The 14,978-nt window shown below is 56.1% G+C and overlaps 1 protein-coding gene across 1 annotated transcript; it reads right to left on the bottom strand.

Annotated features, from left to right (window-relative positions):
- Nucleotides 1–129: 129 nt before the first annotated feature.
- On the bottom strand, nt 130–14,605 carry TULP1 (TUB like protein 1). The gene is made up of 14 exons (XM_058669775.1): nt 14,517–14,605; nt 14,353–14,404; nt 13,868–13,970; nt 13,519–13,680; nt 13,012–13,143; nt 12,307–12,414; nt 12,116–12,232; nt 11,837–11,952; nt 8,766–8,936; nt 8,535–8,647; nt 7,639–7,753; nt 7,447–7,545; nt 4,513–4,684; nt 130–736 (listed from the first exon to the last, which is right to left on the bottom strand). The coding sequence occupies exons 1-14, from the start codon at nt 14,561–14,563 to the stop codon at nt 603–605; spliced, it is 1,641 nt and encodes a 546-aa protein (XP_058525758.1). The 5' UTR covers nt 14,564–14,605; the 3' UTR covers nt 130–602.
- Between the last annotated feature and the right edge of the window lie 373 nt (nt 14,606–14,978).

Raw genomic sequence — 14,978 nt, 5'->3', positions numbered from 1 at the left:
GGACGCCGAGAGCCCGCCGAAGGCTCGGTAGGACCCGCGACGGGCGCGCCCGGGGCCTGGGCGGGAAGGTGGCGCGGAGCCGCCCCGGGATCTCGGCGCGCCCGCGCCCTCAGGAACCCCTCATTGCTCTCAGCCGGGAGCACGGCTTTATTGGGGGACACGGGCGTCTTGCCCTAGCCCGGTCACCCAGGCTCCCCTCCCACCACCCGGTCCCGACTCCTCGGCCTCGTGTTGTCCAGGAGTAAGGGTGCGGAGGGGGAGGCGGGTTAAGACAACACCGACTACTGCTCCCGACAGGAAGTGACTGGGGCGCGGCGCAGGCGGACTCTGCGGCCAGATGTGCTGTGGCCACTCCAGATGTTCTTCGTCTCTGTCCGGGGAGACCGCCCGAGTCCCTCCTGCCGGGGGTTGTGCCAGGCTGGGGCGAGGATCGGAGGTCGCCAGGCGGCAGGGAGGGCTCAGCCCCCTAACAGAGGAGGGGGGTCTCCCATCGAGGCTGCAGTTGGAGGGGCCCTATGGGACTTCCCTTGAGCCGGATCCCTCGCTCTCGCTGGCGGCTGGCGGGCCAGTGGGGGGTGGGGTGGCGCGCGGGGCGGCAGGGGTCACTCGCAGGCCAGCTTCCCGTCGAAGCTGGAGAGAGCAATGGCGAAGGCCTGCAGGGCGCACAGTGGGTACCGGTAGTCGAGAGTGAAGGCGTCTTCCGCCACGCGGCCGAACTGTAGCACGATGTAGTCAGCTGTGGAAGTCAAATGGGGAGCGACTGAGACCCCCCCCTCATATGCCGACCCTGGCAGGCAGCACCCTCAGTATTAGGGGGCGGGGAGAGCTTCTAACCTTGCATTTGAGCCTTAACCTTCAACCACCATCTCTGTACTCACCCCCCCTTATCTTACACAGCACCCCCATCTATAGCTTTACAGCTCCTCAGACTATAAGCCCCCAGGGCAGGGACAAAATCTTACAACTCGTGCCCAGGGCCATGCCTCAAGCATGAAGCACTTTAGGACCCTGTCTAGTTTTCTTCACACTGGAGATCTTGGACACAACTTACTAGCCCTTCTCCCCACTGCCCCCTTCCTGACTTCAGCAAGTGGTCCACTCCTATCCTGTCTCTGATCCAGGTTCCAAGTCCCAAACTCCACACCTCTCCCCTGCACCCCCCATGGCAAGCTGCTGACCATATAACACCCCCAAACTACTGATCATAGGGCATCCCCAAACCCTGGACTCCAGGACAGAGGACAGCAGGGGCCCATTCCTCAGGGGAAGTGTGGATGGCATTGCATGGACCCAACGCTATGTATGAAGCCAGAGACCTAACCCTTCACCCTAGTGGGGACCCTCTTGTCCTAGATTACAACAGGGACGCTTTTGCTTAATTGCATTCTCTGTACACCTTGTTTCCCGAACTCCTTCAGGGTCGTCCTTTGACCTTATTTGGGTAAAGATGGAGTTAGCCCTCAAATGATTCCCTGCCATGGGTGCAGTGGGTTAAGCTGCAGCTTGGGGTTCCTCTTTTCCCATGCTGGAGTTCAGGTTTGGATCCAGCTCCCTGCCAAGGCAGCTGGCAGGGCAGCAGAGGCTAGCCGGAGAGCTTCTCTCACTCTTGGCTGCCTGGCCCAGCTCAGGTGTTTGTAGTATTTGGGCCATGGAAGGTCTCTCTCATTCCTTCATCTTCTTTCAGATTAATCTTTTTTTTAAAAAAAAAAAAAAGCTGTTATTTGAAAATCAGTTCTGAGGAGAGTGGAAGGACAGAGAGATCTTCCATTTCCTGGTTCACTCTCCAGATGATTGCAACAGCCAGCAGTGGTCTGGGCTAAAGCTAGGAGTTTCATCCAGGTCTCCCACATCCATAACAGGGGCCCAAAGACTTGGGGCACCTTCTGCTGCTTTTTCTCAGGCCACTAGCAGGGAGCTGCATCAGAAATGCTGCAGCCCAGACACGAACTGGTAACCATATAGGATGCTGGCGTGGCAGGCAATGGCCTTACTTGCTGCACCCACAATGCCAATCCTGAAATAAAGAAATCTTTTTTTTTTTAAGATTTATTTTTTATTAGAAAGTCAGATTTACAGAGAGAAGGAGAGACAGAAGGATCTTTCATCCACTGGCTCATGCCCCAAGTGGCTGCAGCAGGAGGAGCGGAGCCAGTTCAGAGCAAGGAGCCATGCGCCTCCTCTGGGTCTCCTTTGCAGGTACAGGGTTCCAAGGCTTTGGGATGTCCTCCACTGCTTTCTCAGGCCACAAGCAGGGAGCTGGATGGGACGTGGGGCAGCTGGAACATGAACCGGTGCCCATATGGGATACCAACCCATGTGAGACGAAGATTTAGCCACTAGGATACCGTGTCAGGCTCAAATAAATAGATCTTTAAAAAAACCCTCTCTGAGGCCCGGAACGATAGCGTAGTAGTTAAAAATCCTTGCCTTGCATGCCCGGGATCTCATATGGACGCTGGTTCTAATCCCGGCGGCCCTGTTTCCCATCCAGCTCCCTGCTTGTGGCCTGGAAAAACAGTTGAGGATGGCCCAAAGCCTTGGGACCCTGCACCCGCGTGAGAGATCTGGAAGAGCTCCTGGCTCCTGGCTTCAGATTGGCTCAGCTCCAGCTGTTGCGGCCACTTGGGGAGTGAATCATTGGACAGAAGATCTTCCTCTCTGTCTCTTCTCCTCTCTGTATATCCACCTTACGAATAAAAATAAACAACTCTTTCAAAAAAAAAAAACCCTTCTCTGCTACAATTATGTTTATTTGTGACCAGCATTGTGGCACGGTGGAAAAAGTTGCCTCCCATGACGCTGGTATTCCATATGGATATCCCATATCAAGTTTCGGCTGCTCCGCTTCTGATCTAGCTCCTGACTAGTAGCTTGGGAAAAGCAATGGAGGATGGTCCAAATGCTTAGGTCCCTGCACTCATGTGGGAAATCCAGAAGAGACTCCTGGCTCCTGGTTTCAGAATAGTCAAACTCTGGTCACTGCAGCCTTATGGGGAGTGAACCAATGGCTGGGAGATCTGTCTGTCTGTAACTCTGCTTTTCAAATGAATAAATAATAAATAAAAAGATTTGAAATCCAGAGTTACAGAGAGGAGGGGAGAGGTATCTTTTCCACCACCATTCATTCCCGAATGGCTCCAGTGGCCAGGTCAAAGCCAGGAGCTAAGCAGAGAACTGGATGGGAAGTGGAACAGGCACGGACTGGAAGCAGCTTAACCCATAGCACAACACCATAGCACTAGCCCTGATAATCATCTTTCTTTTTAAGGTTTATTTTATTTTTATTGTAAGCTCAGATCTACAGAGAGGAAGATCTTCCATCTGTTCTGTCCCCAAGTAGCCGCAATGGCTGGATCTGTGCCTATATGGAGCCAGGAGCTTCTTCTGGGTCTCCCACACGGGTGCAGGGTCCCAAGGCTTTGGGCCATCCTTGACTGCTTTTCCAGGCCACAAACAGGGAGCTGGATGGGAAATGGGGCCGCCGGGATTAGAACTGCCGCCCATATGGGATCCCAGGCATTCAAGGTAAGGACTTCAACTGCTAGGCCACCACACCAGGCCCCCTGACAATCATTTCAAGGAGTAGCTTTAAGAGCCTGAGCACTAGGCCAGACAACCAGGATTTTAATCCCAGCTCTCCCTTTGATTAGCTGTGTGATTTTGAGCAGTTTACTCAGTCTCTCTGTGCCCTCCATGTTTTGTTTTGTTTTGTTTTTTAAGCTGTAGAATAGGGATGGTAATAGTAATCCGCTACAGACTTGTGGGACAGGTTTAACACACTGAATGAGAACAGTGCCTGGCAGCTGCGAAGCACTGTGTGTCTGCAGGTTATATTCCAAGGGCCAGCTGCCTGGAGGAGCTGAGAGTACAGGTCACCTCTGTACCGTCTCTATTACCCTTGAGCACCATCTCACCCAGAATGCTCCAGGATGCACTCCATGGTCTGGCCAAGTCAGCAAGCAGGTGTCATGGGTGCCAGGACACCCACTTTGGGATGGACAGCTGAGGCTCCTGGGAACGGTGTCACAGCCAGAGAGGAGAAACTGACCCTAGGCCCAGCACGGTAACCTGGTGGCTAAGGTCTTCACCTTGCATGTGCCAGGATCTTATGTGGGCACTGGTTCGTGTCCTGGCTGCTCCGCTTCCCTTTCGGCTCCCTGCTTGTGTCCTGGGGGGGCAGTGGAGAATGGTCCAAAGCCTTAGGATCCTGCACTCACGTGGGAGACCTGGAGGAAGCTCCTGACTTTACATCGGCTCAGCTCTGGCCATTATGGCCACTTCGTGAGTGAGCCAGTGGATGGGGCATCTTTCTGTCTCTCCTCTCTGTAAATCTGACTTCCCAATAAAATTGAATAAATCTTTAAAAAAGAAGAAGAAAGTGACTTTGAGGTTAGGGTCAGGTTCATGAAAGAGAAAGAGGGGATGGTGGAAACATTGGGGAAGGCCTGAGCTAGGGGTGGTGTCCTGGGGTGGGGCAGAGGAGCAGCCCAAGCTGGGCCCTTGGGTGCTCACGGTCATCCGCATGGACGATCTGGAAGTTCTTGACGGAGGCCTGCGTGACGCGGCCTTGGAAGTTGAGTGTGTAGGAGCCGCTGTCTTCATTCCACACGGGTGGCTTGTTGTGTAGCTCAATGAGGCTCTCCAACGTCTTGTTCTGCCAGCGCACCAACAGCCCATCACTGGCCTGGGGTCCCCCCATCCGGAGGCGGGGAGATAGGGAGAGGACAGTCAGAGGCAGCCGGGGTGGCTCAGGACTGCCTATAGACCAGGCCTGTGCACCTGTGCACCTGGGCCCTGGCAGGTGTATGCAACCTGGGTCTGGACACCCATGAAGCACGAACCTGGGTGGCAGGCTGGCAACACACACATCTGTGAGCTGGGGGCTTGGTCTGCAGGACACCAAGGTGGAGGGGAGGAAAATAGGCAAGGGACATTTGACCACTGCAGGCACTCACTGTTCCCCTTGCTGAGCAGTTACTCTGCTACCTGTTCCCTCCTCTACAATGCCAGCCTCAAGAGGTCAGGTCTTTGGGGTAGGCCTTGTGATGGAGCAGGGTAAGCTGCTGCTTGTGACACCAGCATCCCATGTCAGAGCAACACTTCAGTCCCAACCACTCTGCCTTCGACTGGGCTCCCTGTTACTGTACCTGGAAGGCAGTAGAGGATGCAACCCACTTGGGAGATCTGGGTGGGGTTTTGAGTTCTAGCTTTAGTCTGATCCAGACCCAGGTGATGCAGGCATATGGGATGCGTGGGAAATAAACCACCTGGTGGAAGATTCTCTCTCTCTCTTTCTCACTTTCTCTTTTAAGATTTATTTATTTTTATGGAAACTCAGACTTACAGAGAGAAGAAGAGATAGAAAGATTTTTTGTTGGCTGGTTCACTCCCCAAGTGGCCACAATGGCCAGAGCTGAGCCAATCTGAAGCCAGGAGCTTCTTTGGTCTCCCACCTGGGTGCAGGGTTCGGAGCTTTTGGGCCATATTCCACTGCTTTCCCAGGTCATAAGCAGGGAGCTGGATGGGAAGTGGATGAGGCGGGATAGGAACTGGCACCCACATGGAATCCCAATGCTTACGAAGGGAGAATTAACCAGTTGAGCCATCGTGCTCCTCTCTCCCACCCCAACTAAATACACCTTTAAAGGAATTTTAAAAGATAGCAGATTTCTGCTCTGTCTATGTATATCCTGTGGGTGCTGGAATAATACTTGGTGTTCAGCATTTGTCTATTCAGCCCATGGCACCATAGGCACCCAGGAGACCCTGGGGGGTGGCCACAGGCTGGCCCTTGTCATGGGGATGCTCCAGGCCTCCTGGGAGCCCCAAGGCGCTCATGGTTGATCTTGGGTAGGTGGGCAGGTAAGCGATGGTGAAAATGTGCCTGAAGGAGAGCTTCAGGGGTCTGTGGGGAGGTGGGAAGTAGGGGCTGTCCTGTTCCCAACTCTCACTGACGGCTGAGAATGAAGTCTCTCATGGTCACCTCCCGCAGGACTTCGGGGTCCCACAGCTGGTTGGGATGTCTCAGCTTTGCGCTTGTGGGAGCCTGGATCTTCCCACCTCTCCCACTGCACTGACATGGACAGAAGGAGATTTTTATCCATGCAGCTGTGCCTCAGTTTCTCCGCATGGGGCATTGTGGGGTTTCCCTAAGTTCATGGCGCATGCAGTGTTATGTCAAGCGGGTCCTGCTATTACTGTGATGACCATGGTGTTGCTCTCAGCCCCTGGTGCAGAGTCCTTGCATCATAAATGAGCGTGATAGGAAGTCGCCGTTGGCTGATGGCAAAACCCAAAATGGCATTGGGCGCTTTTTGTCACGCCCAGCTGGGCAGGTGATGCTGGTTTCAGAGGACTTGTGTGTGCTTTTCCAGGCATGGAAAGAGCAAATGAGGGACCTACAGGCAGGGCGAACCTTCCAGGTCAGCCTGGCCTCTGATGGCGGTGTGACTTTCCAGTGGGAAGGATGTGTGATCAGCTGACAGGCGTATTATTTTTCATTTTAAATGAGTAAAGTGACATCAGTCTCCTATGAGCACAGGGCGTGCAAAGTCATTACCTCTCAGAACTCGCAGGCCCACTCCACCTGCCGTGTCTGGGAGCAGAGTGACATGACAGGGGGTGTGCATGGCTATGACCACAGCCACGCACAGTGTGGCCACAGCCACGCACAGTGTGGCCACACCCTGTCTACCTCTGCACTTGACACACACACAACATTTGCCTTTAAAAATCCTTCATGCCATTCCCTTGCTCAAGATTCTATTGTGGTTTCCCATCTCTCAGGGAGTAAAAAAATAGCTGGGCAGATGGCCCTATCTACCCCTGGCTTCCTTCTGACCTCGCCTCCCTGCAGCCACACCTTGCTCCTCAAGCCCACCGGCCTAACCTCTGTCTTTGCATTGGCTATCCCCGCCACCCCCCACCCCCCGCCAGGTCCCTGCAGGCTCACTACCTCTCCATCAAGATTCCATTGCATCTTCCCCATCTCCCTTCTCGTACACCCACTGTGAGCACGGACCCCTTCTCGCCTGCTCTGCATCTCCCCAGCCCCCACAGGGACTGTCTTGTTGTGTCCACTGATGGGTTTCAGGTGCCTGGAAGTAATGCTTAATGCTCAGTACATGTGTGTTCAATGAATGTATGAATGGTTGACTTGATTCAAGCGTGTGAAAACCAAAAATCCTATTGCAGCTATTTGAGCAAATTCAGTGACAAAAATTCAGGCTGTTCCACCAGGAGCCGGAAGGCACTGTGGTACAGGGATGTGCTGGGTGGGGTGTGTGTATGTGTGTGTAGTATGTAGAGGGTAAGTGTGCAGGGATGTGTGCATGTATATGTAGGGGTTGAGGGCACTGTTGTCTCTCTTTGGGGAGTGCAGCCCTCATCCCCTGCCTCCCTGCAGTGGGCCACACAGGGCACAGGACCCTCAGGGGTGGGGCTCACGTTTCGGGGCCGGATAGGGACCCTCTCGTTGTCCATACTCATGCCTGGAATGATCACTGTCATGCGTCGGGGACCACGGAATCCCAGCACGTTAGTTTCCTGGAAAGGAGAGGCGTGTTAGGGGGAGGGCTGCTGTGCAGGCGGGCAGGGGACAGCATAGCTGGGGCCAGGAGGAGCAGGATAAGGTCTCACGTAGATGACGGCTGCCAGCTCCTGCCGAAGGCTCGCTACGTCTGCACTGCTGCCTCCACGCTGCGGGTTCCGCCCATTGTCAAAGACGGTAAAGCGATTCCCCAGGAGGTTTGACCTGCAAGCAAGGGGAGTGGGACTAGGGGCCAAGCAGGCTGCGAGCTTCTGTGTCAAGGGTGAGACCCGAGCAGTGAACATCCCACTAAGGGACAGCATTCAAATCCCAGTCCCGGCTCCTAGTAGCTGTGTGACTTTCAGTGAGTAACCCAAACTCATGGAGCCTTGACTTCACCATCTATTAAATGGGTACAACAACAACTTTTCTCTCATTTGAGTGGTAAAAGGATTAAGTGAATTCATATTTGCAAGTTGGGGTGGGTGATATGCCACAGTAGTTAGGTCACCTACATGCCATATCCGAGTGCTGGCTGGAGTCCAGTACTCCACTTCTGATCCAGCTCCCTGCTAATGTGCACCCTGGGAAGCAATGGAAGGTGGCCCAAGTGCTCAGGCCCCTGCAGCTATGTGGGAACCCAGGATGGAGTTCCAGGCTCCAGGTTTCAGTCTGGCCCAGCTCCAGCTATTGCAGGCTTGGAACTCTGCCTGACACAAGCAGGCGCTGTCACTTGCATGAATAACAGAAGGACGTGGCTCGGGCACCTCCCCCCTGCACCTCTGCCAGGATGACTGGATGACAGCTGTGCTGAGGGCTTCTTGAGGACCTACTGTGTGCCAGACACTAGGCAGTCGACCATGAACCAGACAGGTGTGAACTCCTCCCTCATGGATGGAGCTTATGCCCAGTTGTAGGCGAGGTTCCTGGGCCAGCCACGTGGGCCTCCCCGAGGTGCTGGCCCTTTTGCTGACCCCTCACTTCTACCCCCCTAGCCTGGCCCCACCTCAGCTTCCCGATGAAATTCTCCCCTCCTCGAGACAGATTGGTGGGGTCGCTGGAGATGAGGTAGTTGGCGGTCTTGCTCCGTTTCCGTTTCCTGCCAGCCAAGAGGAACACCTGGAGAGAAGGGCAGGCAGGTAAGAAAGACAGCATGAGAAAATGGGGTGAAGGGTAGAGTGGCCTCCTTCAGCTGTTGGGGGAGCAGGTGCACTTCCCCAGCCGCCTCTCTGCCTACCTTCTTCTCCGTGTCCAGGTGCAGAAAGTAGGAGGGGTACATGCCCCGATCCATGCCCTTCTTGTCCCTGGTCAGCCGGCAGCGCACTGTCCGGCCCTGGGGTGCGGGGCGTAGCACAAACTCCTGAGGGTCGTCCACCTCCACGGGGGGAGACACGGGCCTCTCCTCCTTCTGCGTAGAGCAAGGGGTGCGTCAGCCTGGAGCACTAGCTTCCCCGCCCCAGCAGGTCGTGGTGCCGGGACACAGGTAGGGCAGGAACACTCACCACCTTCTATGTGCAGGGATCCCCTCTGCCCCCCACCTCTCCCAGCAGCCCAGCAGGCCCCTTCTGGGGCTCATGCGAGCTTTGTTCTGTTCTTCAGCTCACGGGCAAAGGCCCAAGCTCTGGAGCCAGTCTGGGTTCCAAATCTGGTCCTGCCACCACCTGTCCTATTTCCATCTTAACCACACCGTGACTCAGTTTTGTTCCTCTCAGAGATAGGTATGGTAAGGCTGGCAGCCTGGGACAGGCCTCCCTGAGTTTCAGATTGTCACCAACATTCCTGAAAACTCTACTGATGTTGCCCATGGCTCTAAGTACTTTCCAAATTTCATTCTTTTCCAGGCCCGGCAATACGATTTTTTCCCACTGTTCAAGAGAGGCAGTTAAGGCCCAGAGGAGTAAAGTGGCTGGCCTAAGCTCACACAGGTGGCACAAGGCAGAGCTGGGCTTAGTGCTGTCCAGCGTGTCAGAGCCAAGGCCTTTCCTCTCTGGGGACACCACTGTGCTCCCAGCATACAGCAAGCCCACAAAAGTTTTGCTTATGTCTATGATTCTGATTTTGTTTAAGTTTTATTTTGATTTGAAAGGTAGAGTTTCAGATACAGAAACAGAGAGAGAGAAAGAGAGAGATCTTCCATCTTCTGGTTTACTCCTCAAATGGCAACAACAGCCAGAGTTGGGCTAGTCTGAAGCCAGGAGCCAAGAGCTCCTTCCAAGTCTCCCATGTGGGTGCAGGGGCCCAAGGCCTTGAGTCATCCTCACTGCTTTCCTATGCCGTCACCGGGGGAACTGGACTGGAAGTGGAGCAGCCAGGATATTAACTAGTGCCCATAGGGGATGCTGGCATTGTAGGCAGAGGATTAGCCTGATATGCCACAGCACTGGTTCATTCCCCCAAAAGTTGCAATAACAGGAGCTGGGCCAGCCTTAAGCCAGGAGACAGGAGCTTCTTCAGGGTTTCTTACTTCATCCCTGCTTTCCCAGGAGCATTAACAGGGAGCTTGATGGGGACTGGAACCAACATCTGTATGGGATATCAGCATCACAGGTAGAGGCTTAACGAGCTATACGACAGAACCGGCCTAACTCTGAATCTTAGCATACAGCAAGCACCCAAGGACTGTGGGGGCCAGCCTCCCTGATCATTTCTGCTTCTGGAGGTTTCTCCACCCAGTCCCAGTCTGTGGGCTCTGGTGAGGTCCCTTTTCATACCGTATCAGGCCTGGCACTTCAAGGCTGCATCATAATGGGCGCCGCAGCTCCTGCCTGGCTCTGTGTCCCAGGTCCCGAAGCCACTGGCTGCCATGCCCAATGGTGGGAAGCAACCAAGGCCTGCAGTCAGCAGCTGGGGCAGTGACAGTCCCTCCATTTCCGGTCATTCCCAAGATGACCACAGCAGCCTTGCTGACCTCACATGAACAACTTGAGCCAGAACTACCCTGCTCAGCTGCTCCCAGAGGTCCAAATGGGGGCTGGGGTGGTAGCAGAGATGGGTAAGCTGTAGCCTGTGATGCTGGGCTGGCATCCCACATCCGATCCTGCTCAGCCCTGACTGTTGAGGCTGTTTGGGGCGTGAACCAGCAGATGGAAGATTCTATTTCTCCCTCTCTCTGGTAACTCTGCTGTTGAAATAAAAATAAATCTCAAAAAAAAAAAAAAAAAAAAAGGTGCAGAGATGAACTGTTTGCTGTGGGCAGACCCTAAGCTTCAGGGTGCTTTGTTATGTGGCCAGGCATAGCGAGTAGATGAATGAATAAGTACTCTTCCTTTTGCTCATACAGACAGCTCAGTAACACCACTGGCTGCCCTGGTAACGCCCCTTGGGCTCTCAGCCCAGCTCTCCCCACAGGGGCCAGCATGCCCTGCAGCCCGGGCCTGGCCTTTCAAAGTCAGATGCTATTTATGAACCACGGGCAGCCCTGGGGTGCGCGTGAGAGAGGGGAGGCCGGTGTGGACAGCCGGGCTCTTGGCCCTGGGGGCAGGCGGGACCATCTCTTCTCCAGCCCAGGCTGCTCCAGAAGAAACTTGGGAAACACACAGCTATGCTTGGAATGTGACCTGAGGAAAGCTAGAACTGATCCCAAAGCTGCAGCAGCTGGGCAGCTGAAGGCCTGTGGGTCTGCAGGCGGCCCTGCAGCTACAACCCCCTCCATCCCTTCCCTGGGGTGGGGGGATTGTCAACTGGACTTTCTGTTTATACATACATTAGCACCTGGTGAACTCAGTTACTGTGAGTCAGTACTGCTCCTGTACAGACCAGCCAACCCCCAGAGTGGAGACCCTGATCCTGCCCCGTGGTAGCCTCTTTCTCCTGCTCGCCCCTGCTCCTATGGGCAGGACCCACAGTTTCCAAGATCCAACAACCTCTTCTGATACTTAGGGGATGCCCAGTGAGCTCCAGGTAAAGCCTGGAGGGTTCCGACAATCAGAGCTGAACCCCTTGGTTGCTGGCGGGGGGGGCATTGAGTGGGGAGCTCAGGACAGTAGCATAACGTGCCCAAAGGTGTGTACACCTGTGCCTTGGCCTGCATGCTCCACTTTCCATGCATTGGTAGGGACCTCTCTGGGTGTGTGTCATGGGGTGACAGGGGCATCTGTGGCTGTGTCTGGTGGTTACCCACACAGGGGAGTCCTCAGACACCTACCGAGGTGGCCAGCTCTAGTTGGTGACCCCACAAACGCCTCCCCTAATCTCCCAAGGCTGGTGGTTTGTCCTCACAGCCTGTCACAGAGGACAGTCCCACTCCCAGGACCTCAGGCCCCTCCGCCAGCCCCCGGGGCACACAGGCCCTGGCCCCACGGCCCTCACCTTTTTGCCTTTCCCTTTGGCTCTACCCTTCTGATTGCTGTTTTTGGTTGCCACGGCTGCAGCCTCCTCGTTCTCGCTGTCTTCCTCCTTCTCCTCTTCTGGGCTCTTGGGCATATCTGGGCATGGAGGGAGAACCAGGGCTGTGGTCCTTCTGCATGCCCACGAGGGGTCACCTACAGGTCACCTACTCCCACGCTGGGGGCGTCACACATCTACTTACTTATGTGAGACCCAGGCAGCCCGGAGAGGGGGTTCCCCTACAGGCACCCCAGCACCCACCTTGCTTCTTCCCAGCTCTGTTGGTGGAGCCACTCTCGCCGACCAGAAACAAGGCCACAGGGCTCTTCTTCATGGATGCCGGGCTGGCTGGGGGGTCCTTGACAGCCTCCCCGGACCCTGCAGATGTAGGTGTGACAGGCCACTGTCCCCATCGCATCCCCAAGGTCCTGCTTCCCTCAGGTCCAGCTCACCTTTCTTCTTGGCCTTTCTCATTCTCGTCCCCTCCCCGGCTGAGGCTTCCTTCTTCTTAGCACGAAGGGGTTTCTTTTTGGTCACCAGCTCAGGGCTTTTCAGGTCTCCTGGACAGGGCAGAGGGGGCGGGGAGGGACCAAGAAGGAACCTATGGTGGCTTACCCTCTGATTCCCAGGACCACCTAAGGCCTGATCAAAGCTCTGGACCAGCCAGGAGCTGAACCAGCTGCTACCCAATGGGTGAAGGAGAATGAATGGACGCCGGGCCTCCTGTCTCCCACACAAGGACCTGCTGTGGAGATGGCACTGTGTACTCCACCCCAGGCCCAGGTTCCCCAGAGGCTCGTGTAAACTCCAAGCAGAATGACTGGGGGTACCTGGGGGTGCTAAGCTGGCTTTGGGGGGGGTGTCAGATGGTGGCCCAAGTCCTTGGCTTCCTGCCAGCTCTAGGGGAAACCCGGATGCAGGTCTAGGTTACTGCTGTGACCTGGCCCAGTCCGGGTTGCTGCTGGCATCTGAGGCAGTGGGTGGAAGGTGTCGCCTCATCTCTTTGTCTCTGTCTCTCCATATTTCAGAATGAAGATATCCCCTTGCTCCTGGCCCTGGGTTACCTCAGGGGGTCTCTGCCTGTGCACCCGCAAGGACAGGGGCTGTGCTGGCTGCCTGTGGCTCCCCACTGTGCACCCCACACCCAGCACAGCTACCCTGGGCCTTGGCTTTCCTCTCCTTGGGAGCCGCAGAAGTCTTCTCCCTGGTCCTCTTGGGAGGTTCCTCCTCATCAGCATCCCCGTTATCTTCTTCCTCCTCCTCCTCCTCTTCCTCCTGCTCCTCCTCTGCTGTAGATAGAAACCCTTCATAATAAAGGACAGGGTTTGGGTGGCCACCCTCCTTTTCAGGAAGCCCAGGTCCTCCAGATTGCTGCTAAGTGGGAGTACCTGGGGAAGGAGCCTGCCCTGGGTGGGGGGCAAGAAGGGAGTACTGGCACCTTGCTGGAACATTGGGGAGGAACCCCTCCATCTGCCACCTGCCCCGTCTCACTGCACCCACTTGGCTTCTCCTGCCTGCCTCTAACTTTCCATGCTTCAGCTTCCCCATCTGTGAAATGGAGAAGGCGCCGAGCGACTACACCAAGTTCCTAAACTTGGTCCTTCCTTTTGCCCCGGCTCCAATGCCTCTCTGCGTGGCTTGCCAGCCCGCTCTCAGCCTCTCACCGTCTTTGGCACCTGGAGCGCGGGCTACCAGGAAGGTTTCCCGGGGGTCCCGCTTCTTGGCCTCGGGGTCTCGGAGGAACTTAGTGTAGATGCTCCGCTGGGGCCCGCTGGGCTGCTCGGGGTCGGGAGCGGGTTTCTCCCGCGGATGCCCACTCCGCCCCGCTGAGTCGAGGCGTGCATGGAGGAGGGGTTCAGGTGGGGTCCCCAGGGCCGGTGTGGGGGTGGTAGAGACAGCCCAGGATGCAGCGCTCGCTGGGTTCCTCCCTCTGCTCCCCAGGAGTGCTCGGGTTCTCCCCGGGGGTCCCATACCCTGTGCTCCCCCCTACCCCTCCCTCCTTCGCGTTCCTACCCCCTCCCCGCCCACCTCCAGCTCTCCGAGGCTTGGATCCCTGGGCGCCGGGGGATCTAGGAGCCTCGCTCCTCTTCTTCAACTTGTGCCCAGCTGCGGGTCGCTGCAGGATGGCGGTCAAGGAGGAAGGGGGGCTCCGAGGGCTGCCCGCCACCCTCTAATCCCTTGAGCCGCCAGAAATAACCGCAGATTATCCGGAGGGCGCCTACAGCCCCCTCTTCCGTTGCACAAACAGGACTCCCATTCCTCGGTTGTCCTGGCCCCAGAGCCCCAACTCCTTCCACGGAGCCTCATGCCTGTAAACATCGCCTCCTCCATGCCCGCCACCCACCGGGAACAAACAAAAAACACCTCGAGTCACACAATTCCCGGACTCCCGGCGCGTGCGCCCCCACCCAGCATCCCTCCCCTTCCCCGGCGCCCTGAGGGATTGAGGGGCGTAGCGGGGGGGACCTTGTTCTGCCTCTCCCGAGGGAGTGACAAACCTGCTTGGGGCGCCGCTCAGCCTCAGGACTGGGACCTTCCTCCTCGTGCCCACTAAAAATGGAGAAGTGACCTGTCTCTTTCCCCGCTCGTCCTTCCAACCCCGCGCCCTGGGTTATTCCTGGAGGAGGGGCGGGGAAGGAAGGCTGGAGAGTGGGGGTCCCACCTGTCCGAGGCCCACACCTCCCGGAGGGCGTCGTCCTGCAGGGGCATCGTGCCGTCGCCTGGGGCACCGCGGCTATGGCCGTGGGTCTGGCCAGCACCGCAGCTAATCCGGCTCAACGCTGGCTGCCCCGCCTCACCCGTCCTGGCCGCCTGAGGGGCTGCCGCCGCCCCCCTCAAGCCGGGGTCAGCCTGGGGTCGCACGAAGGGGCCTTCTGCTTTCACAGAAGCAAGGGGAGAAAAGAGGTTGTTGGCCGTGGGAGGGGAGTTGAGTTGATGGAAAAAGTTCATGAATGAACTATGCATGGAGTTCAAATTTTCTTAGGTCAAAATGCAGGTATTTTTAAGTTCTAGTTTCCACTAACTTGGTGCTGTGTCTGTGACTGACAGATGTTATGTGCAAGTAATTTGTAAACAAATAGGCCTGTGAGCTCTGCATGACAGTTTAGTGGCTAAACCCTTGTCT

This window comes from Ochotona princeps, chromosome 1 (genome assembly GCF_030435755.1).
Source record: "Ochotona princeps isolate mOchPri1 chromosome 1, mOchPri1.hap1, whole genome shotgun sequence".
Classification (NCBI taxonomy): domain Eukaryota; kingdom Metazoa; phylum Chordata; class Mammalia; order Lagomorpha; family Ochotonidae; genus Ochotona; species Ochotona princeps.
The sequence above is the reverse complement of the archived record's forward strand: the minus strand, read 5'-3'. Positions and strand labels throughout refer to the sequence as shown.